Below are 23,727 nucleotides of genomic sequence, written 5' to 3' on the forward strand. Positions count from 1 at the left end.
GGTCACAAAAAAAACATTGAAGTATGTGAGATTGTGATCTATTGTACACGTTGCGGTGTAGATGAAGAATCTATAAATCACGCTTTTTTAAAGTTGTTATACGGTTTAAACATAGGCGTTACCAACTAATCAATCAGACCAAAGTATATTTTCGACAACCTCGATCTTTACGGATATAAGTTATTAATTTTAAAGTTATTAATTTTAAGAACTTCAAAAAGATACAAAATAATGTTTATGTAGATAATATGATTTATATGGAACAGTATAAATGATAAAAAAAATAACAATAAGAATTGAAATGCGAAAGATATATTATAGATGGTAAAGATAAAAAATTAGTGGAAAACACACACAAAAATTAACAACACAGAAAGAGGTTCATTTCTCCTCCATTGTCAATAGAATTGATGCTTACTTGAGAGGGATTGCATCCATCAACAAGACCCATAAATACAGAGTCTGGTACATCCTTAACAAGTAAATAAAAACAGCTCGGCCTAACCGATTAGGTCAGATTGAACAGCCAATTATAAAAAGAGAAGAGATAACGAGAGGATCATTCAAAAACTAGAGAAGACACAAGCAATTATAACAAGAATTTATCTTTGATTTTTCGTTTTTGCCGAAAACCTTATTTTACTTGCTCTTCGATCAATTTTTTTAACTCATCATATGATTGATCAATAAAACATCTTTCAGTTAATCCACCATTGTGATTGCGTACTTTCAGTACTCACCGAATTTAGAATCAACAATGCTCATACTATCATCATACATGACGGTGTTGTTTCGACAGAACTTGGAAGGAATCCATCACTTTTTCATGACAAGAAATGAAGAAACATCAATAGAAATGAAACGCGCCTTATGTGTATGTCAAATACAGTTTTTGCATTAGACTTTTCTGATCTAGTGAAGAAGGTACCAACACAACATATTAATCGTTTTTTGCCACATATTTTTGTAAACCAACGGACTTTGGATTAGTATATAGTAGCACTTGAGAAATCACTCTAATATGGTGAATCCGCAGTTCAATTTTCGTTGGCCATCAAATAGTTTAACATTGCACTCATAGGCTCTACAAAATAGTCGGTCGACCTTAGTCACCATACACTATATACTGTGGTTAATTAAAAAGAAACAGTAAATACAAAGACAGCTCGAAATAATCTAAATAACCATAGATTTTATTGATTTGAACTCACTATTCGTCCATTCCCATCAGTTAGGTATTGATAGATTTTAGTTTTATGCATTCTGTTTAAAAATTATATATTTTATTTTCAATACATATATATATATATATATATATAAAATTATCACCACGACCAAAAAAATGGAGTTAACCTAATCATGTAGTTACGCAAAAATGGAGTTAACCTAATAACATGTTTACCTTAGGACCGATAAAAGCCTAGAATATTTGGGCTTAAGCCCACATTTAAATAAAACTGAATACGATCTTTTCTAACGTCTGTCATTTTCATTTTAAATATTTAAAAGTCCATGTGTTTCGGCTTTATGAAAAAAACTCCCTCTAAAAAATTGTTTCCCTCCAAAAAAATGTCGAATATTTCAAAACCCTTTACGCTTCACAAATCTTCTCCCACAATTCTCTTCCATTCTTCAACCTCTGCGTCTCTGTTATATATACACCATCGACAAACTATTCATCATCCCTACCCAAAACCACAAGCAAGTTTAAGCCTTTCTCCTCCTCACTCACTTGCTATGGCGACACTCAAAGCTTCCGTTTTGCTCAGTGACATCTCCAAAGATGAGGGACATCTCGGATCCGGTGCCATTCATGTCATCACGGGTCCTATGTTTTCCGGGAAATCCACATCTCTCCTCCGCCGAATCAAGACAGAGATCAGTGTCGGAAGGTAAACCAATTGTAACAGATCTGTCCGAACCGGATTTGGGTTTTACGGTTTAGTGTTTTAATTTTTTCTTTCGGTTTGGGTTTGTAGAAGTGTTGCGATGGTGAAGTCGAGTAAGGATACGAGATACGCCAAGGATTCAGTGGTGACGCATGATGGGATTGGATTCCCTTGCTGGGCTCTTCCAGATCTCATGTCGTTTCCTGAGAGATTCGGACAAGATGCTTACGACAAAGTAAAGTTTTTTTGTCTTTTTGTGGGTAATTGTTGTCTTAATGTGAAGAATCTTCATTAATTTTTTAAAAATGATTGGCAGCTTGATGTGATTGGTATTGATGAAGCTCAGTTTTTTGGAGATCTTTATGAGTTTTGCTGCAAAGTCGCTGATGTTGATGGCAAAACTGTTATTGTTGCAGGCCTTGATGGTGACTATCTAAGGTAACACATTTACTTCAAATCTTTAACATTTTTTTTTTGTTGATCTCTAACTTGAATGTGTTTCTTTCTTGGTAAAATGCAGGAGGAGATTTGGTGCTATTCTTGATATTATACCAATAGCTGATTCTGTGACGAAGCTAACTGCGAGGTGTGAGGTTTGTGGGCAGAAAGGTTTCTTCACTCTGAGGAAGACTTGTGACACCAGAACCGAGCTGATCGGTGGAGCTGATGTCTATATGCCGGTCTGTCGTAAGCATTATGTCAATAATCAAATTGTCATCAATGCTTCAAAGAAAGTGTTGGGTTCTGAGAAGGCAAGAGCTGAAACTTGTGTGAAGACAATTGCTGATATGATCTAACTATGACTTGCTGTGGAACAAATTAAACATATAATATAGTGAGATTTTCTGTCTGCTTTTACTTGTCTTTGAAAACCTCTTATGATGTTTCTTGTATATGAATATAAATGTTTTATGATTCCTCTATAGCTAGCTTCTGTTTCATGTTTGTTTCAAGCATTCTTTCTCATTAGTTTTCATAGCTTTAATACCCAAAGCAACCTATCAATCAGCATAGCTTGATACATTAAACCTCTTAGTTGGTCTTGGAGCAGATAATTAGCTAACTAAGAAAAAAAAAGCTGTGGAAATCAAAATTACAATTGCAAACGTAGATAATATTCCATTAGAAAAAGACTCAACAGCACTTAGCCCAACCTTATTAACTACAAGAAGAAGCATCTTTGTTGCCTCTATTAGCACCAAAGCATTTAAAACACCATATAAAGTTCACAACACTCTGCACAATCAAGGCGACCTTGAACCAGGGGTGATCCTATCTTTACCAAATCTAGACACACTCTTAGGAGTCGCAGCACCAGGACTCCCCCCACGGTAACTCGCACGAAGGCTCTCATCAACAGCAGAAGAAGACTTCCTTATCGCCCGCCTAAAAAACTTCTGAGCAGCAGGCGAAAGCATCCTCACATTCGGACTCGCACTTCCACTCCTATGAGGAGACGACGGCAACGGAGGCTTCTTAAACATACTGTTCGACCTCTCTCTCAGCCTCCTCGACGCGTCCCTCGACAAAGAATGCGCCCTCACGTCCCTCTGAGGCGCCAAGGGAATGTTGTAGTGAGGTCCATCAGCGCTACCGCCGATATCAAGAGGCGTATCCTCTGAATCTAACCGCATCGGCGTCCCTTCGATCTCCCCCCACGTTATAAAAGGCGACTCGTCAACACCAGGTGCAGGAGACGGCGTCTTGACAAAACTATACCCGTTACCCGCCTTCTTATCCGACTCCACGTAGAAAGGATGCGGAGTCTTCCTCAAATCATCAAGATCATACCTCTTGGAGGTGTCTCTATCCCTAACCTGCTGCATAGGTGAAGAGCCTGCGATGGGAGTGTAGAGAATCTCAACAGAACCATCTTCCCTCGGCCTGCAATCCATCGTCTTCCCTTGAAAACGTGTATTGGCCTTAACAATCTCCTTGGTCAGTCCCGCTAACCTCACAGCCCTCTCCTCTTGAGTCAACGGCCACTCGCCGCGGTCAGCTGGATGGTACATGAGAAGATTCTTCGCTGTGTACTTCCACCCATCTAAAGTACTCGGTGGTTGATAAGAAGTACCGTATCCATCTGTGATCCTGTCTCTCTTCACATCCTCAATCAAATCACCATCCTTCTCAAGGAGATAACCATACTTCTCCTTCTTCCTCTTATTAACCTTCTCCAAGATGTTTGAGAAGCTATCGTTATCCTCACTTGTATACCTCCTAAAGAACTCGTCTAACGACATATTAAACTCACCATCATTAGCAACTACTACTTCGACTTCTCTAGGGGTCTTAGAACCATCAAACTCATCTAAAGGAGTGAAACTTCTTAAGAAAGTAGATCCAGGGGTTTGAGTTTTGTTACCCACGGTGTCCCCACCCTGATGATTAGCTTTCTTCCCACGCCTCTCGATGATCTTTAACTGTGCGTCTCGGATCTGAACCGGGTCGCGGGTTTTAACCGCCTGGAGCCAGTCGAGACGGTCCCTGAGCTTGGAGATATCGGGGAAGTAATCGCGTTCGATGATCTTCTCGATCGCTGCGACGTATGCGTCCTCGTCGAGGACTCTCATCCGCTTTCTAGGGTTCCGAGGTGGGATCCTCGAAGAGGAGATGCGGAGACCATCGTCGGAGTAAGAAGACGGCGACGGAGAAGATAGGTGACGTGGAGAGCGGCCAGGCGATAGAAACATCTCGAATCGGAAACGAGAATTTGCAAAAAAAAAAAAACCTACGAATTGTAGAGATTTCGGAATTGGTTCTGGTTCAGACAGCGAAACACAATGATGGATGGCAGATGAATGCATTGGTAAGGATTCCTTTATCAATTTATTTATACGCGTTCAAGTTCCAAGATATTACACTTTTGCCCCAAATATTTAGATTTTGTCAACTTTTAACCCCGTAAGTTTACAAAATAGTATTTACAACCAACTTGATTATAATTTTATTGCAAGTAATTATTGTGTAGCTCTTTTTTTGTCCAAAGAACATGTAAATTTTTGGGTTTATACGCATTTAAGTTCCAAGATATTAAACTTTGCCCCAAATCTTCATATTTTTCAACTTTGAAACCCGTAAGTTTACAAAATACTCCCTCAGTTCCTAAATATAAGATGTTTAGGTAGAAACACACATATTAAAATAACTATTTTTTTATCTAGAAAATATCATTAAAACTTATATTCGACCAATTACAAAATAAACTATTAAAATATGATTGGGTATACCGTTTTAATAAAGTAAAAATTACTTAGAAAAATGAAAACATCTTATATATTAGACAATCACAATTTTGTAAAACATCCTATATTTAAGAATGGAGGGAGCCACTTGATTTTAATTTTATTGCAAGTAATTACTGTGTTGCTCTTTTTTTTTTGTCCAAAGAACATGTAAATTATTACATGGTGCATATTTGCATAACCATACTGTTCACAAGTCTTAACTATTAATCTCACAAAGAGATAAACAATTAGTATAAAGAAACACATGACCTTATTACAGTTATGTTAAAATCGATGGAGACAGAGCAGCAGCTCCTCTGCCACAGGTCGATTGAATCTACTCTTGGTGTAACGGTGCACTGTCTCCATGAAGCATTTCTCTGATCTTTAACGCCTCACCACCACTTTCTTGCTCTTTCATCTTTTCAAATATATACTCTTTCTCTGCCTCTGCTTCCCTCAGCCTCTGTTTCAAGTAGTTACTCACGTACTCCTCCTCCGTTCTCTCCTTTTTCGCTTTCACAATCCTCTCCAACCTCTCTGCTTCAAGTTTCGCCTCGTTTGCCTTCAACTGAAACATCTCTGCCTCTGCTTCTTTCAGCCTCACTATCCTCTCCACCTCTTTTATCTGTTGTTTCTTCTTCTCCAACTCCAGCTTCAGCTCCGCCACTTCCTTTGCTTTCTCTTCCATCTCTCTCTCGCATTCCTCAAGCCCCAACAGTGCTTTCTTATACATCCTCGTCTTTTCCTCGCCTACTACCTCCATTTTCCTCAGTGTTTGCTTTACAACTTCAGCAATACGGTTGCATGCATCATGAGGTGCTATCATTCCCTCGTTTTCAAGGCCCTTTGGAGAGTCCAGTTCAATCTCTTCAAACAAGAAACATGGTCAAGACTAAGCAACCTTTATTATGATTATACAATGTTCAAGAAAAAGTAATCGCTAGTGGGTAACTATTAAGCTTTGCTAGGTAGACTATTTCAGGACCTAGACGTTACCAAGTTATTTGCTTATTTATTATAATATATATATATATATATATATATATATATATATTTATATTAAGTATTTAACTTATTTTGATGAATTATAAAATTATTTTGATGAATTATAAAAATTAGATATACTTATTTTCGAAAAAACAAAATCAGATAAATTCGTGGACTTACACTAACATCGTTACTCGATTTAACCGAGTTAGACCATCTTAAACTGATTTTAACCAATTTAAGATGTTTAAAATGATTAAAATTGCTTTAAGAAAATCGTTTCGGTTATGATTTATAACCGATCCACTGTCTCTGCCGGCGTATAGTGTCTAAAACATTGTGATTATATATAACAGGCGAGTATGTTACCTTGGAAAAACATCAGTATCAACTTAACAGCTGTTGCTTCTGCCAAGCCACCTTTAATCTTGTTGATAAGTTCCTCACACTTGCAGACCAGTTTCTTGCCTCTTGTATCTTCCCCTCCTCGGAAAATCCTACTCACAAACTCGAATTCCTTTATCAAACCTTCCCTATCCCAGTTTGGTGCACAGTGGTGAAAGACATCTTTAACCCAACCAAGCAAATCAGAAGTATGGTTGCACGCACGGCACTTGAACACCATTTCTCCCATCGAGATCTCTCCCTCTCTAACCGCACAATCCGTACGAGTCCAATGAGAACACACATCGCAGCCAATCCAGCGGCATGTGTTGACTTCAAAGTCGAACTTGCTACAGATCACACACATGCAAAGGTTGCAGAAGCCTTTCCTATTGGCACATATCTCGCAGGGACAATCATCTGCCGGGAGTTGGTTTTGGCAAGATGTGTTTATGCATCTCTTGTGAAAGATGTGGGGATCAGTTCGTAGTTGCTGGCGTGGAGGTAGCATCTGGTGAGGGAGATTGGATCCAGATGATGTGCCCATCTGCACACACCGTAGAAGTAAGGTCAATGCCAAGTTCATATTTGACCAAATACACAAAAAGTAAAAACAATGGAGAAACCTTACACACACATCAAACAGTGAAAGAAGAACAAACAGGTACATGTGAAATCAGACAATTTAAACGACTTTACCAAAAAAAAAAAAGACTTTTCATGGTGAAAGGTATTTGTTTACCAGCTAATGACGTTGGAGCATAAAACCTTTACACTTAAAATACACATTTACAGACAAAACGACATCCTATATTTGATTGAGCTGAGATCAATCACTAGTGGAAGCTGATAAAAAAAACACAAAGACAGGACACAATAACACAAAAGTTGATCGAATCTTTTTGGCTCGTTGATTGAACGCAAGAAAAAGTCAAACGCAGTTCCTTGATATTATTGCTAGTAGCACGTAATATAGCACACATTCATCAACAGTATTAACCCTCAAAACTACGTACTGGAAGGAGAACCGGAAAAATCTAAAGAACTCACCGGAGATATGATTACGAGCCGTAGAGGACTAAAGAAGAAGAAGCGTGAGACACAATGGAAGCTCCTTATTTGTTTATTTTCTCTATTGAAGAAGACGCTACAGGTGCAGGTTCTATATGACTAACGATTAACCTGTCCAGACGGTAACCGTCGATTTGTGTTGAGCGTTGACTTATAGTTTTAATTTCGTGCAGTAAAGCCTCAAAACTTTTACTTAAAAAACCAAAAAAAAGTTAACCTTTAATATCGAGGAGTCAACGCTAATAAGATTATAACGAGGAACAAATTAAACTTAATTGCTCAACATTCTCAATCTGTCCAACATAGCTAGAGAGTTACATTGGCTCATTGCTCCCATTGATGCTAAAATGCAAAACTCTGGAGTTCCACTTATGCTGCTGCTACTAAAAGAAGAAGAATATGATGAGAAACTGAGAATCGTCGCAGGACCGGTGATATTAGGCTTCTGTTCATTTCTTCCCATCCACTTCGACTGGCTCAACCACTTCAGCTTCTAAGAGCTCTGCATTGTGAGAATGTGCCATATGCTGCTGCTGCGGCTGAACCTCAGGGCTTGACCATTTCCCGGAAAGAGCAATACCCATCATCTCATATATCTTCCCACCCAGCTCTGCTGGATTCTCAGGCTGTACGTATATTCACAAACAACAACCAATGTTTTTACTAATCTTCTCACACATCATTTCAGAGAGGAATGTGTTAATATAGACTGCAAGCAGAGAGGCTTACCGTGAACCCACTAGAAACTAGCGCTGCATCATACATAAGATCTATGGCTCTCATCGCGTCTTCATCATTTGGGTTACTCTTGTAAGCAGCCTGTGGATTGGAGAAAACAACCAAGTCAATATTATAAAAGCGGTTCATAGATTTATTTTGATAGGCAAGACCAAGTGATGATGATTGGGGACTTTACATTTATGTTCTTGATAATCGAGTGGTCAGGATTGATCTCAAACACTCTTCTCCCTTTCATGAACTCCAGGCTTGTAGTGTCACCACCTGCTTGTGCCTTCATTAGCCTGTCGAGATCAAACATTCTCTGTTAGTTGACCAGGAAAAACGAGACAATACAAGTACTTACTTGGTAAAAAGGTGAGATCTTACCTTTCCATGTTGGCTGACCAACCAAATTTACCAGACACAAGAACACAGGGAGATGAACTAAGACGGCTCGAAATCTGAACACTGGCAACCTTATCCCCCAATCGTTTCTTTATCCAATCACAAGTCTGCCCAAACTCTTTTTTCACAGCTGCCTCTTTCTCCTCGTTCTTGTCTCCTGTCAATACAAAGATCACACCCAGAAGGTGTTATTATACGATGAAGAGGGATCTTACAAAATCAAAGGAAAAATCATTGAACACTTGCCTAGGTCTAAGTCTTCCTTGCTGATGTCGATAAAGTCCTTATCCTTGTAAGATTTCAAGCTCTGTATGGCAACTTCATCAATGGGTTCTACCAGATATAGTACCTATATAATCACACAAAATATAAAATATCAATCACCTCAGGATCAACTCTGAATAAATAGGAATATTTGCAAGTAAGTGTCACCTCAAGTTCCTTCTCCGTAAGCTTCTCGAGGAAAGGAGCATTCTTAGCACTTGTAACGCTGTCGGAAGCAATGTAGTATATAGCTTTTTGTTCAGCTTTCATATTCTCGACGTACTCATCCAAACTGATCATGTCGTTCTCACTCTGTGAGGAGAAAAATCGAAGCAACGGAGCTAGACGCTTGTGGTTCTCGCGGTCCTCGATGCATCCCAGTTTTAGATGTTTGCCGAAATTATCCCAAAACTTTTCATAGTCCTGTGTAAGTAAACAGTATCAGGTGTCAACGAGACAAATAAAGAGATAAAATGTAAGCAGAAGGGATCAAGAGTTATGAAAGCATACTTCTCTATTTTCACTCAAGGAAATTCCCAAAATCATATCAAAAGCTTTCTTCACTAGACGTTTCTTCATGATCCGCACCTTTTAGACACAATACAAAAACGTAAGCTTAACAATACATGACACTTGTACCAAAATGGATATATAAGTACTTACAATGCGGCTTTCTTGAAGAATCTCACGGGACACGTTAAGTGGGAGGTCGTGTGAGTCCACAACACCCTTAATAAAGCTCAAGTACCTAGGAAACTGTTCACCAAACACAACGAAAGTGGATATCAATACAAAATAGAGAGACAGGTATCTTGAAAGACCACATCAAGAGAAGCTTCTCTCACCAGCTCCCCGTCAAAATCGTCTGAAATGAAAACTCGTTTCACATAGAGCCTTATGTTCTTTGTCTTTTGATTAACCACGTCATCCTTCCCCATTGGTGAGACAGGTGGCACGTAAAGGATGGACCTAAACTCGACCTCACCCTACATTAAGAGCTATATCAGTAAGAGAATCTAAGAACCAATATATATCACTAGTGGATCAATGTGGATCCAAATCATAATCTGCTTTGGCTGTTTAATAAAGACAGACAACTTTAACAGATGTTTTCCCTCGAACGTACCTCAGTAGTGAAGTGGGATGATGCCAACGGGTCCAAATACTCGTTGAAAGTTTTTCTGTAAAACTCATTGTACTCCTCTGTGGTCACCTCCTTAGAGTTCCTGAGCTGCAGTAGATAGAAACAAACTCTTGAACTGATTCCATATAATTTTGTTGATTCTGAGTGCACATAAACTACATCAAGCAGTCCTTTACCCAAATTGGTTGCGTCTCATTAGTAAGCTCCCAATCCCAGTATCTTTCAACAACCTTCTTGGTCTTCTTTTTTCTCTGTTTAAGTGAAAAAGGACATAAAAGCTCTAAGCTAACTATCCTTGCACATCTAGCTATTATCTGATCTGATCAAGATAAATTCTCAGAACAAGGAAAGAGAAGCAAGTATACCTCGGTTTGGTCATCCTGGTCGTCTTTTTTTGACTCAGCTGGATCATCATCAACCTCAACCTGTATAAGAGAGAACCAAACATACAAAGCTGGTCAATAAGTTAAGAATCTTAATTCTGACACGAAGCTATATAAATCATTTTCCCTTGTAGACAGAGCTACTTGGTCATTTATAAGTTCTAGATAAATGCCATCACGTTGATCATACCTCTTTTGTGTATCCTTTCTCCTGCCATGTGTATATAGGGAACGAAACAAATTGCGAATAGTTTTTCACGAGCTTCTGAATCCGCTCTGGATCTGCATATCCTTTTTCATCCCGCTACATTAGGCACCACGAAAAAAAAAGAAGAAAGTTTAGGATCTCGTTTTTTAATGACATTGAGTTACAAAAGAGATACCAAAACATAACGAACCTTAAGATGCAAAGTAATACGTGTTCCTCTAGGAATGATCAACTGAGGATCAGTCTCTTCCTTAATAGTGTAACTGCTTGAATCTGCTTCACTTTCCCATACATATTGCTTATCAGACTTTGGGCTTTTCGTTGACACCGTAACCTTCAAAATATAGAGTAACACATCATTCAGTTGGTGAGCATATCAATGATCAGAGTACACCGAGATCACAGAGTAAGAAGTTACCCGATCTGCAACCAAGAATGCTGAATAGAACCCCACACCGAATTGACCAATCAAATTGTTGTCACCACCTGCATCCTTGTTATCCTGAAATTATTACAACAATGCTTAGTTGATCTCTAGTGATTCCTTGAAAAAAAGATTTTCGAAATAGTAGAACCAGTAGGACCTTTAAAGCTTTTAGGAACTTGGCAGTTCCACTTTGCGCAATAGTCCCAAGGCAGTCAACTAATTCTTGTCGTGTCATACCGATACCTGAATCACTGACATAGGGAAAAAACAAAGATAACAATGTTAATTCTCTACTCACCATTAATTCATACTTTCAAAAGAAGAAACCATAGTGACTCACGTGAGAGTAATTACTCCATTCTCCTTGTCAGCATAGATGCGTATATCAAGATCAGCAACATCCTTAGAGAGCTCAGGGTTCGTAACGCTCAAATAACGCAGTTTATCCAATGCGTCACTAGCATTGCTGTTGGAAAAACAAATAAACGTAGATTGTTAAAAAAACCAATAGAAGAAATCAAACACCAAAACAAAAAGAATAAATCAGGAGAGAAGATACCTGATAAGCTCCCGAAGAAACACCTCCTTGTTACTATACAGACTGTTAACGATGAGGTCCATGAGGCGACTAACCTGCCAACCATAACCAACACACAGAATTGGTCACAAAACAAAAAAAAAAACTAATAAATTGTATCAAACATGGGTACGACACAGACTTGATCACTAAATAAAAACAGAACGTACTTCAGCTTGATACTCATATTTCTCAACCGGTGGAGGAGCCTGAGAAGCGGAGTCTGATGCTGCTGCGCTGGATTCGTTCCGGTATCCCATGAACCAATTGGTCTTCATGTTCAAATGAGGCAAGGAGTCATTTTTCATACATTTCCCATTGGTTAAGGATGAGTACCATCTCGATTCACTCTCACCTCTTCTCGAATCCTGAGACCAGAAAAAAAAAAGAATCAGAAAACGACACAGTGAGTAATATAATCACACTCATTTCCATCGTTACACATTGTTTGGTAACTATACCAAAGCCAATTGGGAATATAAACGGAGTTCAGATTCAGAAAGTAACGATCTTTACATCGACCCATAACAAAATAAAGAAAGAAAGAAAAAAAGGGCAGAGCAACGAGTACCGTGGTAGATGATGGGGCAGAGCGGGAGATGGAAGTCGCGGCCGCAGCGACGCGGAAGCTTCTGTCGCCGGCTGAGCGTAAGAAGGTAGAAACGGAACGCTTCGATAGCCTGAGCATAGTCGCAGCTTCTAGAAACTCTAGTAAGATTTTGATATGTGGTGGTAGCACTGAGGGAACGAAGACTTGCGGTGCGGACAAAAGGTTTTAGTAGGGTTCTTTGGCCAAAGGCGAAGCTTCTGGATGCAAAGGGGTAGTTACGGTTTAAGGTTAGTTTCGTCATTATCCTATTAATTGCATTTTTTAAAACCAAAGTCGACTTTAGGACAACGGTCCGGTCCGGTCCGATTATGATAACCGAGGTTGAGTCTGTAACATTAGCCCATAATATTATGGACCGAATAAATTGGATTCGGTCGTATTAACAAAACATAGTTCTTTCGAAGTATGCAATGGAACATCAGAAATACAAAGACATCAATATCCAAATGATATACCAACCAAGATCCCACTATTATTGGATCCGACCACAAATTGTGATATGTCTAGCTGCGATGACATATACCATCGGTTGATTAGACCATATGAACATGACTTCATATCAACTCTAAATTGAATGAGGCCAGGAATGTAGGTTTAATGGAACTTGTCAACTGTCAAAAATAGCGTATGTGAAGATAACTCAGACTCAAGCTCCCAATGGTGACTGCTGGTTAAACGGTGCGGGACAAGCAGTTTAATTGCAGTGCGGTTTTAACAGTTATAAAAAAATATAGATATCTTTATATATAAAATAGACTTTGTATCTCTCCTAGAGTGTCCAGCTAGGATGCCATGTCACAAATTCGAGTTTCCTGGAGTCGACACCTGTCCTGTTAAATGAAACGGTCCGCACCATCCTGATTCCGTACGGGCTCTATTTTTATGTTTGTAAATTTGGGCTTCAGGCCCGTACCTTACTTCCTGCGGAAAACATCGAAAGGCGTCACCCGCTAAACCTAATTTCCGCATACGTACATCTCAGTCTGATTACGGCGGCGACGATGATCGTTTCCCCTCTTTCTGTAACGGAGCTCGACTTCAATTGCATTAATACAGACGTCCATTACGAGCTCTTCAATGCGTCGTTTCGTCGGCGCGATCCAATCTATAAATAGGTCCGTAATCACCCTTATGGAGATCTTGCTCTTTTCATCTCTCTGCTGCTTATCTAATCTATCTCTTTTTATACCACTGCTGCTTATCTCATCGATCTTCTACTCATCTCTCTAGATGGCCATGTCTCGGGTGTTTTTTTCTGATTTGAAAGCCAGAAAGTGTTCATCGGTTGTGGAGGCTAGGCTGCTGAGATAATGGGAGGCTAGAAACGTTAAACGGGGTGGAGAGCTTATGTGGGTGGATATGCTTTTGGTCGATGTTAATGTAAGTTAGTTCTGAATTCCACTCTCCATGATCGTTAGAATTGAGTGTGTTTTGTGTGAGTATGACCATTTATTTAAACAGGATCAGAACTGGATTTATTTTAGATTTTGGAATATATAATATAGTATCTTGCGTTTGATGAGCCCCTTTTTAGAATTTTTTTTTTGAAATTCATTAGTTTTTGGATCACCCCAAAGTATCGAACTTGAGGGAAGTGTGTAGCTTTGTATATCATTTTGTTTTGTACATGATTTGTGTTTGCTATAGAGTGTTCATGTCGTGTGTGGTTTCAGTGTGTGGCTTTTGTCCGAATATCGTTTGATGCTTCGTCCGTATATTATTTTATTACTTTGAGTAAGTAGTTGAAGCATGATTGGTGTTTGCTCCAATAGTAGGCTGTGTATGTGGTTATGTGAACTTGAAAATGTTGTTTAACGGACTCATTACTAATATTTTTAAGATGTTGTGATATGCAGTCAACCATGATGCAGGCCACGATCAGCGCTCACCGTCTACAACGGTTCCGAGAGAGACTTACTGCCGGTGCAATGTATTCCATAGCTGATTTTGATGTCGCTAGATGTGCTCAGAACTTGAGACTATCTGATTCTTCATTGATGATCCGTTTCAATGAGTCTACATCTTTTGACGAGATAGACGAGCCGGTCTCTGCCTTGCCGGATGAAGCATTCCGGTTCCGTGATCAGTCGGAGCTGATTGGTTTGGCCAATACAAGCACTCAGTTACCAGGTATCTTAATACATACTTCTTATGTAGTTCGTCTTTATATATAAAGTTGTTGTACTGACACATGATCTGAACTGCCTGTAGACATCATAGGGGAGATCCTTAGTGTCAAGAGTACTGTTACTGACCCTCCGGAGGAAAAGAACCGTGTCATGGTGACCATAAAAATGGACAGGTAACTAACCTTCATTTTTAATACTAATTGATGTCATTATACCAACTGATACTCTGTATGATGGCAGTAATGACACTGTCACTCAGTTTATTTGATTCTCAAGCTGTTGCTTTCCACAAGCAACTTGAGGCCATGCGTGTTGATCCAAAGGTCGTTGTTGCTACTAGCATAAACCCAAAGATGGTTGGAGGTATTGATATTACATTTATAATAAGTAACAGCTTGCATTCGTATCATCCGGATCTTTAAATTCGTATTTCTCTATTCAGGACGTTTGTTTCTCAACGCAACTACCGGAACACACGTGTATTTTGACAAGAAGACGAAAGCAGGGGAAGTTCGATTCTACCAGTATGTTTGTCGTTTGTTAAATATGACTGCCTAACCATTGTGCATTGACGTACCTGACTGCTTAACCATTGTGATATGCGCAGGTTAGTTGCCAGGGACACTGGGCTCGCATCAGCCACCCTGCTACTACGGTCGTATGCGAAGGTTGAGAAGATGGAGTTACTAATATCGTTTACAAGGAGATCTTCAAGGATGTTCAGACAACTCAGGTTAGATCTATATGCTAAGATAATACATCCATATCAACTTAATTTCGATCACAGGAACTGACACCACCCATTGATTGGCACTGGTACTGGAACTTTTCATTCCTTGCAGTGAAAGCAATCGGCCCTACTGCTCGGATGTTTTGGAAACAATTCACGAAGACTACAATCATCATCCAATCCAATGCTTCGGCAACAACATCATTTGCAAGACTATAATCCCAATTATTTTGACTCTTCACTCTGTTTTCTTTTTACATTTCCTCCGCATGCGACTCTTATTTTAAACTACAAATTATTCTACCATGTGTACAAACATATAAAAAAAAAATCTAAATAGATTGTAAACACATAATATTGCTAAAGACGGGTTCTGATGTCAAGAAACAGAGCTACAGGGTGAGAACTTACGATCAATAATCGTTACTATATTACGTAAATAATATATACGAAAAGAGTCAAAACCAGGTAACCGAATATCATCCGCTTCCCATTATCAACACCCATATAGAAAAAAATAATAATAAATATATATTCACAACTACATAAAAATAAAATATATAGTTATAGATTCATTAAAAAAATATTTTTTAAAAATGATTCATTTAATATTCTAAAATAATATACACACGATTCAAATATAACAACATAATTTATATAAACAAAAATATTTTTTGAAAAATGATTCATTCTAATATAAAACAAAATATTTTAAATACAACCAGTCTTAGCCGAATATCAAAAAAATAGACAATCTAAATTATTTCTAAATTAAGATTCCGCCCGTAGGGCGGACCGATCCTAATAAAGTATATATAAAAATTTTTGTTACTGTTAACTGCGGAGTTGGGCAGGAAGCTGGTTACCATTCGAAGCTTCAATAAAGAGATTTTTGTCCAAGAGGATGGATATTTAAAGTGCTAATCTCCAAGCAGGAAACATGGAACGAGCTACATGCCAAAAGTCGCACATCTCAATGATATTTCTTCAGAACATCTGGACCAAAGTGAATGGAGAGAGCCACATACAAGTTTAATCTATCTCTTAGTCTCTTCAAGGGCTTTCAACATATGTATAATCAAATTAATGTACTAAACTATTATCTGTCACATAATATATATTAAACATCTGAGAGCAAACTTTGTATACACCGAAATACAACAAAAAAAAACATAATGTTTTTCCCCCACCTTGCAAGATTTTTACCAAAGCCAACAAAGCATTTTGGCTTTGAGTTTGTTTCTTCCTATTGCATATGTGGCTTTTCATCTCCACAGACAAACCCCAAACCAGAAAGAGAAAAAAAAAAAGAAGAAGAGAAGAGACGAGACGAGAGACAAGTACGTACGTACATAAACATCCAAAGTGTAAATGTCAAGACTCAAGTTTTAGAGATACAACACGAGACTGTCGGTTGCGCTTAGCGGCCTTAACAAAGACTACTGATAGACAGGACGGTGCCCACCATGGCCGTCGAACTCTCTGCTCACCTTTCAAGCAAGCCACTGCGAAAAGAAAACAAACATTTCTTTTCCTTTAGTCAAATTTCTACAGAAACTTTAAGATGCGAGGAGAAAGAGCGAGAGAGAACCTTTGATCCTTCTGAGTTCTTTGCAGAGAGTGATAAAGTCTCCCCATTTCATGTGATGCCTCCTTATGAAGTGAAGGATCTGTTCCGTTGTGAACACAGACATGCTTTCTAGATACTCTCCGTTGACACCATTCTCTTTGAAAATCAGGCGGTAGCTTCCAAGGTTGATCTCTTCAAGCCAATATCCAACGTCCTGTTATAAGAAAACGAACAGAACCACCTCATCTACAAGAAGCTCGGTGGACATAAAGTAGAAACTAAAAGACTAAAAATGGCCACAGCAGTAGCATCTGAATGAACTAGGCCCAATATAAGTGCCATTAATTCTACCTATCTTCTCACGAAACAAATTTAAAACGTCTTCCTAACAGGCACAGGTTCATCAACTAATCTTCATCCAGTATTCACTGTTTTATCAAGCATGCGAACATAACTGAACACACAAGTTATACTATAAAAGCAAAACCATTTCTGAGTAAATCTACATCAACAATCACAGATGGACTACGGCTACAAGTAAGAATCTATACTAAATGACAACTAGTAGGACTTGAGGGTGCTCCATAAGTAGAAGCGCTAGAGCTCTCTCGAGCTTTCAATCAATGGTTATACCAATAAAGGTTCAAGCTTTGCTATTCCAGTAACCACAAGAGGCACCAAAACAGCAACAAAAAACAAAAACAAAAGTAAACAACAAGGTTCCAAGTTCTACTTAAGAATCATCAACCCTGAGTTTAATTGGATCCAAGAAAGAACAACCCTTAAGGATCATACCTGAAGTAGAAATCGAATCAACCCAGTAAAAGGGTTGATTCAGATTCACACAAAGAGATGATTTTTGATTGATTGATTGATTTGAAATACCTCAACGGTCCAGATGAAGAAATCAAGAGGCTCAGGTGGATGATCTCTGCTCATCGTCTCCTCTACACAAAAGTCCCAATACAACTCGCTCACAATCATCATAAAAACCTCAAAAACCAAAACATCAAATCCAAAAACAAAAAAGAAAGAGAGAGAGAGAGAGAGTTAGAGAATACGTACCGAGGAGACAGCTGTAAGTAAGTAAGTAAGAAAGATCCGAAATTTAAGCTTCGATTCGAGTGGAGTTTCTCTCGGACGAAACAATTTGATTCAGCGAACTTGGCACTTGCCGAAATGCGTGAGACCTTTAGGGTTTGAAGACAGAAGGAGAAGATGAGAGGTCGGGGACAAATGGGTCCCACTCAATGCAAAGTTTGCTTTCTTTTTTCTCTTTTGGCGCTTTTCTCCACGCGCCCTTACGCGCCACCGTCTCTCTCCGTACCACTTTAGTTTTTTTTTTTTTGTCGTCGTACCACTTTAGTTATAAATGACAATTTTGTTAATCTTTAACGTGTTGTTATAATTAGCAGCAAATGACAAACGTTGCCGGTAAATAACTTTGGATTCAACAACAAGAACATTATTTGAGCATGTTGTTTAGTGCTGATTACACAGTTTAAACTAATCTAGTGAGCATTAAGATAATAAATAGCTTAGCTAATATGTCAAAAAGATGGAAGATTGTTTTGTTAACTAGAGATCACAACAAACAAAAATTAGATGTGTTATCACATGGATCAAAGTATCATTACCTAATTGTTCGTTTGTGTGTGTTGTCAAATAATTAATTAACTATCTTAAACTAGCAAAAAGTCGAGAGAGCTGCTTAGTTGATAAAGTGGCAAAGGACAGTGCTGTGTTTGCCTCTCAGGCATCTAAAGGTACCACACTTTCTCACAGAATGGAACAAAAAAATGATACAGTAAATATAAAACAAAGGAAATCATGAGCTTTTCAATCAACTTGTATTGAACTTTTTTCTTTTCTAAATAGTTTACATAATAAATTTTCAATAAACTTCAAAATTGGAGAAAAGAGTTTAATTTTTCAAAGTCATTACCAAACCCCAAAGCTGAGGATACACACGTGATCAACACTGGTCACACACACACACACTATTTAATTTTGACCTTTGGGCTTAATCATGGACCACAAAAGTTCTCTTCAAAGGTGACCTCACTCTCACTTCTCAATCTCTCCTCCCAAAAGATATCACAATCCTCTCATGTAACTTGTTATGTTCTTTTCCACTTTAGACAAAGATCCATAAACAATGGAGTCAAAAGAGAAACTCAGTGTTTTAATATAACAGTAAACTAACTACAGTCAAGACTCGTCTTCACAGGCCTCTGCAGCTGAAATCTTAGAATCAAGCTTGTTCATCAGAGACTCTGACACATGCTTAGCCACAGAGATCATGTCAAGGATAACGCTCGGGTCCAAACCACATCCACCTCTTTTGGTTAACCCACATATATGTCCCCCCCGGTTCACGGATATAGACACAGCTGAGCTCATCCGAGACTCCTCTTCCTCTGTTGCATCAACTATGTAATGCTCTCCCACCTGATAAAAACCAAAGACAAGCATTCTTAAGGATGTTAGTAAGCTTTACCTAAGAAGATGTGAATTAAGATATATGCTTACTTTAGTTAACGTGACTACGACTGGGACACTGGAAGTGTCGAACTGTTGATACTCTTCGTCGCTGATGTCAATCTCTGGTTGCTCATCATCCGCCACTTCAGCTGAAACTTGGACTTTTGGTAGAGCCGTGTTGGTTAAAGCAGCCTGCAGGGAAACATTAGTCAACAAGTTGCATTTCTATTTACTCACTACCGTCACAGCATCTCATGAGAAACTACTACCTTAATGGCAGCACTCAGTGCATCCAATAGATTCCCATCAGAGCTAATGACAAGGCCATCTATATAAAGGTCCCAGCAGACTCTTCCTTCTTTGATTAAAAGCGAAGATAAATTTATCCCAGCGCCTGTTACAAAAATAGAGTTGCTATACACATTGCAAGCTAAGAGTGTAACAAATGTGGGATAAACAAGATTGCAAACCTGCTCCGGTTTTGCCACCTAGAAGACATCTTTGAAGAGCCAAAGCAAGATCAGAAGACAATTCCTCACCTCCCCTCCCCTGAGTAACAGCAAGTCACAAAGTATTAGAGGCCTGGAGATTTAACACCATAATAAAGCTTGAGACTTTGGAGCCAAAGTTATGAACATGATAACTAAAATCTCAGGTAGAACAAAGCTATGATTCCATTTGATAGATACAACACCAGGAGAAGTGCTAGATAGAAGCTCACCCCGAAGGTAGGTTCTGCTGTTGGACTGCAATCAATGAAAACGGCAACCTTTCCTTTATCGGGTTGGAGCGAACTTGGCCTCCCAATCTCAGCCTGCAGATCATTGGGTTTAACATTTTGAGCAAAACAGAAGCACTACTCATTCAACAATAACAGTGTAGAAAGAGAGAGCAATAAAGGAAGTACCTTTACACTAGCAATCACATCAGTTCCACCTATCCTAACTCTCGCTGAACCATTAGCCTTAAACCCAACAAAAGAGTAGAGAATAATAAGCAAAATCTATTGGAAACATTACATCATGGACATGCCAGAAACAGATGAGCTCTAGGAGATCACATTACCTGCGGAATAACACCTGTTTTGACGTAGGTGTGGCGATAAGTCAACCTCTTCCGACCATCAGTTCTAAGTTCCTGAGCAATCCCACCTTTTAGAAAGTGTTGCTCCCCAACAGAACACGCCACCATCACTACACAGACAGACATCAACAACTCAGTTTAAACAGAAAGTACCTACCTTTATACATCACAACCAAAAAAGAATATAAACCCACAAAGCTTCTTTACCTTCCCGGAGAATTCGATAGAAGAGAGAGAGAGCTCTGAGTTTCCCGGCGACCGTGGCGGCAAGTTTTTATTTGGTTTAAGAGATAACTACCGCCTACCGGTAGGGCTTAAAGATGGCATGAACTTAATTATTGAATCTTCTTAGGGGTAGTTTGGTCATTTACACCTTTTTATTTCCGCACTCTTCTTTATCTGGTTTTTTGTTTTCTCTTACAATTTTCCGGGAAGAAGTGCGACGGAGCGAGGGAGCTTTGGTGCCGATGGGTCGCTCGAAACTAGCGTCTCGTCCTGCTACTGAAGACGCGAATCCTGGGTTCGTTTAAAGTTTCCATCTTTATCCCTTTTTTGCTCGAATTAATTAAGTCTAGGGTTTATCCTTCCCGAGTAAACATTTCTCTATAATCCAATTCAATTGTGTTAATTGCCATGTTTGACTAACTGAAGCGGAGTTCTATGTTGTGGGTTCTTCAATTTCATACGTCTTTATCCTAAAGTGTTGATTTTTGGCTGTTTCAGAAAAGCTAAAAGGAAAAAGTTATCCTCTGGTACTGAGAATGCACCAGGGCCTTCGATTTCGATCGGTAGGTGTATGAATTAATGTATAATCAAGCTAATGTTTCCAAAAGTTGGTACCTTTTTTATATATTTTGTGGAAAAGTTGTTATGTTATATGTCCATTGGAATGCAATATGTAGGAGGTGAAGCTGGGAATGAGAGGAAGCCTGGTCTTTACTGTTGCAACTACTGCGATAAAGATCTCTCGGGTTTGGTTCGTCTCAAATGTGCTGTTTGTGCCGACTTTGACCTTTGTGTGGAATGCTTTTATGTTGGTGTTGAGCTTAACCGTCATAAGAGCAGTCACCCGTATCGTGTTATGGTTAGTTTCCAACCTCGAGAGCAGTATGTGTTGTTTTGTTTGTTTGTGTTGAATGAATCTACCCTTTTGTGTGACAGGACAATTTGTCTTTTCCGCTTGTTTCTTCTGATTGGAATGCGGATGAAGAGATACTCCTTCTTGAGGTACTCTTTAAACTTTTTTTCTAACAGATCTTGTTTTGTTTCTGCTTGTAATGTAATCATTAATCTATTGTTTTAGGCCATTGCTACGTACGGGTTTGGGAACTGGAAAGAAGTTGCAAACTATGTTGGCAGTAAGACACAGACTGAGTGTGTTGATCATTTCAACTCTGCTTACATGCAATCACCTTGCTTTCCCCTTCCGGTAAAAGGACACATGCTCTCCAGATAGTTTGACATTGTCTCGTTTATTTACTCAAAGCTCTTTGCTCTGTAGGACTTGTCTCATACAAATGGAAAGAGCAAAGATGAGCTTCTTGCTATGAGTAAAGAGCATGCTGTGAAAAAAGGTCTGCTTGATGATTTGGGACTCGTATATTAACTGTGAAAGAAGAAAACTGCCAACTCAATTTTTGTTTGTTTGTTACAGAATCACCTGCACTCGTGAACTTATCTCCAAAAGAAGAGCTGCCAATGTCAGTTGAAATCAAGTACGTAACAACCATTTCTCTACGTTTACAATGTTGAATGGACCTAATCAGATACTTATGTGTTTTGATGATCAGAGAAGAAGCTTCAGGGAAGGAGGATTCAGTAGATCAACCTTTGCCTATCTTAGCTGGAGGTATGTGAAACATCTTTATAATTCTTTTATGATTTTATCTGTTGCCTCTATATGATTCTTAACCTCAGATATTATCTCAGCCATAGTTCTAAATGTAAAATAATACTTTTTTTTGGACAGTCAAGAAGAAAGCCAATGCACCACCACAGACTCAGGACACCATCAAGTTGGAAGGTTTGTCTGTTGGGGAACAAGTTCTTATGTAAAGTTATATTTAAAAGGAAACAAAAGCTAAAGGTGGTTAATGGCGCTTTGTGTCTCAGCTGCAAAACAACTATCTGAGCGGAGTGTGGGGGAGAAGAAACCGAGACTCCCTGGAGAGAAAGTTCCATTTGTGACGGAGTTATATGGCTACAATTTAAAGCGGCAAGAGTTTGAGATCGAACACGACAATGATGCTGAGCAGCTACTCTCTGACATGGAGTTTAAGGATTGTGACACGGATGCTGAGCGTGAGCAGAAGCTGCAGGTTCTTCATATTTACTCGAAAAGGTACATTTTGTGACATGTTAATCCAAATTGTTCTGTTTTGAGCCAATGCTACAGCCAAGATCTTGCTTTTTGCTTTCTCCACAGGCTTGATGAGAGGAAACGGAGGAAGGAGTTCGTTCTGGAAAGGAACTTACTATACCCTGATCAGTTTGAGCTGAGCCTTTCAGCAGAGGAGAAACAAATCTACAACAAGTGCAAGGTCTTTGCGCGGTTCCACTCCAAAGAAGAGCACAAGGAACTGATTCAAAAAGTCATTGAGGAGCACCGGATTCTCAAAAGAATCCAGGATCTTCAGGTTTGATGCTTATGATTACAAACACAATCAGGCGGGAACTAAGTAAGGTTTTTTGGTAAAATGTTGCAGGAAGCAAGAGCTGCTGGTTGTACGACAACTACAGAAGCAAATAGATTTATAGAAGAGAAGAGAAAGAAGGAAGCTGAGGAAAATTTGGTGAGACTAAACCATGGTGTACCAGGCAGTGTAGCCGGTAAAGCACTAAAGAGTCCCAGAGGGTTACAAAGAAACTTACAGCCCTTTGGTTCTGAGTCGCTGTCAAAGGCCACGCTTCCAATAATATGTAGCTCGCTGGACAATTGGGATGTCAGTGGTCTCCTTGGGGCTGACTTACTCTCTGAGACCGTAAGTAACACTGGTGATTCTCATTCCAATTGTGATTTGTTCCCATGGTTTGAGAGATTGAAGCTGTGTGCTTTTGTGCAGGAAAAGGAGATGTGCAACGAGATGAGAATACTGCCTGCACAGTATTTCAAAATGCTGGAAACCTTAACAAGCGAGATAAAGAAAGGGACGGTAAAGAAAAAGTCTGATGCTTATAGCTTCTTCAGAGTAGAGCCGAGTAAAATAGACAGAGTGTATGATTTACTGATTCAGAAAGGAATAGGCGAGTCATCATGATGACTCATGAGCCCTATGGTTGTGTGCCTCTTTGGTTCATAATCCTAACATGTAATTCTCAAACAATGTATTAGCTATGTACATATAGGAAGTTGTGTATACAAGATGATGCTGATGTTGGCTCCATATCTTGTTCTCTGTTAGTTTTGAAAGGAATGTTTCAGATCTTGTTCTC

The 23,727-nt window shown here is 39.0% G+C and overlaps 8 protein-coding genes across 15 annotated transcripts; 3 read left to right on the forward strand and 5 right to left on the reverse strand.

Moving 5' to 3' along the window:
- The first annotated feature begins 863 nt into the window (after positions 1-863).
- LOC103870632 (thymidine kinase a) lies at positions 864-2,830 on the forward strand. Its single transcript, XM_009148776.3, has 4 exons — positions 864-1,892; positions 1,980-2,124; positions 2,206-2,327; positions 2,410-2,830. Exons 1-4 carry the CDS (start codon positions 1,513-1,515, stop codon positions 2,684-2,686), a joined length of 924 nt encoding a protein of 307 aa, XP_009147024.2. The 5' UTR covers positions 864-1,512; the 3' UTR covers positions 2,687-2,830.
- Positions 2,831-2,965: 135 nt separating this feature from the next.
- LOC103870634 (splicing factor ESS-2 homolog) lies at positions 2,966-5,045 on the reverse strand. Its single transcript, XM_009148779.2, has one exon. It carries the CDS (start codon positions 4,694-4,696, stop codon positions 3,134-3,136), a length of 1,563 nt encoding a protein of 520 aa, XP_009147027.2. The 5' UTR covers positions 4,697-5,045; the 3' UTR covers positions 2,966-3,133.
- Positions 5,046-5,272: 227 nt separating this feature from the next.
- LOC103870636 (protein OBERON 1) lies at positions 5,273-7,697 on the reverse strand. Of its 2 annotated transcripts, XM_009148781.3 has the most exons (3): positions 7,541-7,697; positions 6,476-7,037; positions 5,273-5,986 (listed from the first exon to the last, which is right to left on the reverse strand). In XM_009148781.3, exons 2-3 carry the CDS (start codon positions 7,035-7,037, stop codon positions 5,454-5,456), a joined length of 1,095 nt encoding a protein of 364 aa, XP_009147029.1. In that variant the 5' UTR covers positions 7,541-7,697; the 3' UTR covers positions 5,273-5,453. The 2 variants fall into 2 exon arrangements, with proteins under 2 accessions (XP_009147029.1, XP_033148221.1); XM_033292330.1 differs by lacking the exon at positions 7,541-7,697 and having other exon boundaries at positions 6,476-7,270.
- A 68-nt stretch (positions 7,698-7,765) lies between these two features.
- On the reverse strand, positions 7,766-12,517 carry LOC103870635 (heat shock protein 90-6, mitochondrial). The gene is made up of 20 exons (XM_009148780.3): positions 12,261-12,517; positions 11,860-12,057; positions 11,672-11,745; positions 11,453-11,578; positions 11,270-11,363; positions 11,104-11,187; positions 10,876-11,019; positions 10,668-10,781; positions 10,460-10,519; positions 10,271-10,345; positions 10,077-10,181; positions 9,796-9,936; positions 9,614-9,706; positions 9,461-9,538; positions 9,119-9,373; positions 8,933-9,035; positions 8,669-8,843; positions 8,478-8,583; positions 8,291-8,380; positions 7,766-8,187 (listed from the first exon to the last, which is right to left on the reverse strand). Exons 1-20 carry the CDS (start codon positions 12,375-12,377, stop codon positions 8,011-8,013), a joined length of 2,409 nt encoding a protein of 802 aa, XP_009147028.1. The 5' UTR covers positions 12,378-12,517; the 3' UTR covers positions 7,766-8,010.
- A 247-nt stretch (positions 12,518-12,764) lies between these two features.
- On the forward strand, positions 12,765-15,541 carry LOC103870637. Of its 5 annotated transcripts, none has more exons than XM_009148784.3 (8): positions 12,765-13,414; positions 13,530-13,679; positions 14,156-14,429; positions 14,511-14,601; positions 14,669-14,791; positions 14,871-14,952; positions 15,036-15,161; positions 15,271-15,541. In XM_009148784.3, the coding sequence occupies exons 5-8, from the start codon at positions 14,671-14,673 to the stop codon at positions 15,443-15,445; spliced, it is 504 nt and encodes a 167-aa protein (XP_009147032.2). In that variant the 5' UTR covers positions 12,765-13,414; positions 13,530-13,679; positions 14,156-14,429; positions 14,511-14,601; positions 14,669-14,670; the 3' UTR covers positions 15,446-15,541. The 5 variants fall into 5 exon arrangements, with proteins under 5 accessions (XP_009147032.2, XP_009147033.2, XP_018514616.2 ...); XM_009148785.3 differs by having other exon boundaries at positions 13,567-13,679; XM_018659100.2 differs by having other exon boundaries at positions 13,571-13,679.
- Positions 15,542-16,216: 675 nt separating this feature from the next.
- LOC103870638 lies at positions 16,217-18,034 on the reverse strand. Of its 2 annotated transcripts, XM_009148786.3 has the most exons (4): positions 17,794-18,034; positions 17,614-17,675; positions 16,750-16,942; positions 16,217-16,663 (listed from the first exon to the last, which is right to left on the reverse strand). In XM_009148786.3, the coding sequence occupies exons 2-4, from the start codon at positions 17,665-17,667 to the stop codon at positions 16,533-16,535; spliced, it is 378 nt and encodes a 125-aa protein (XP_009147034.2). In that variant the 5' UTR covers positions 17,668-17,675; positions 17,794-18,034; the 3' UTR covers positions 16,217-16,532. The 2 variants fall into 2 exon arrangements, with proteins under 2 accessions (XP_009147034.2, XP_018514294.2); XM_018658778.2 differs by lacking the exon at positions 17,794-18,034 and having other exon boundaries at positions 17,614-17,727.
- A 572-nt stretch (positions 18,035-18,606) lies between these two features.
- Positions 18,607-20,648, reverse strand: LOC103870639 (exosome complex component RRP42). The gene is made up of 8 exons (XM_009148788.3): positions 20,503-20,648; positions 20,278-20,405; positions 20,120-20,176; positions 19,934-20,026; positions 19,683-19,761; positions 19,482-19,606; positions 19,261-19,404; positions 18,607-19,179 (listed from the first exon to the last, which is right to left on the reverse strand). The coding sequence occupies exons 2-8, from the start codon at positions 20,401-20,403 to the stop codon at positions 18,940-18,942; spliced, it is 864 nt and encodes a 287-aa protein (XP_009147036.1). The 5' UTR covers positions 20,404-20,405; positions 20,503-20,648; the 3' UTR covers positions 18,607-18,939.
- A 13-nt stretch (positions 20,649-20,661) lies between these two features.
- Positions 20,662-23,726, forward strand: LOC103870641 (transcriptional adapter ADA2a). Of its 2 annotated transcripts, none has more exons than XM_033292333.1 (13): positions 20,662-20,815; positions 21,019-21,083; positions 21,198-21,379; positions 21,457-21,522; positions 21,599-21,724; positions 21,797-21,881; positions 21,950-22,010; positions 22,086-22,144; positions 22,265-22,318; positions 22,408-22,636; positions 22,721-22,931; positions 23,001-23,276; positions 23,358-23,726. In XM_033292333.1, exons 1-13 carry the CDS (start codon positions 20,763-20,765, stop codon positions 23,550-23,552), a joined length of 1,662 nt encoding a protein of 553 aa, XP_033148224.1. In that variant the 5' UTR covers positions 20,662-20,762; the 3' UTR covers positions 23,553-23,726. The 2 variants fall into 2 exon arrangements, with proteins under 2 accessions (XP_033148224.1, XP_009147038.1); XM_009148790.3 differs by having other exon boundaries at positions 20,663-20,815; positions 21,797-21,869.
- Position 23,727: the final 1 nt, after the last annotated feature.

This window comes from Brassica rapa, chromosome A05, assembly GCF_000309985.2.
Source record: "Brassica rapa cultivar Chiifu-401-42 chromosome A05, CAAS_Brap_v3.01, whole genome shotgun sequence".
Classification (NCBI taxonomy): Eukaryota; Viridiplantae; Streptophyta; class Magnoliopsida; order Brassicales; family Brassicaceae; genus Brassica; species Brassica rapa.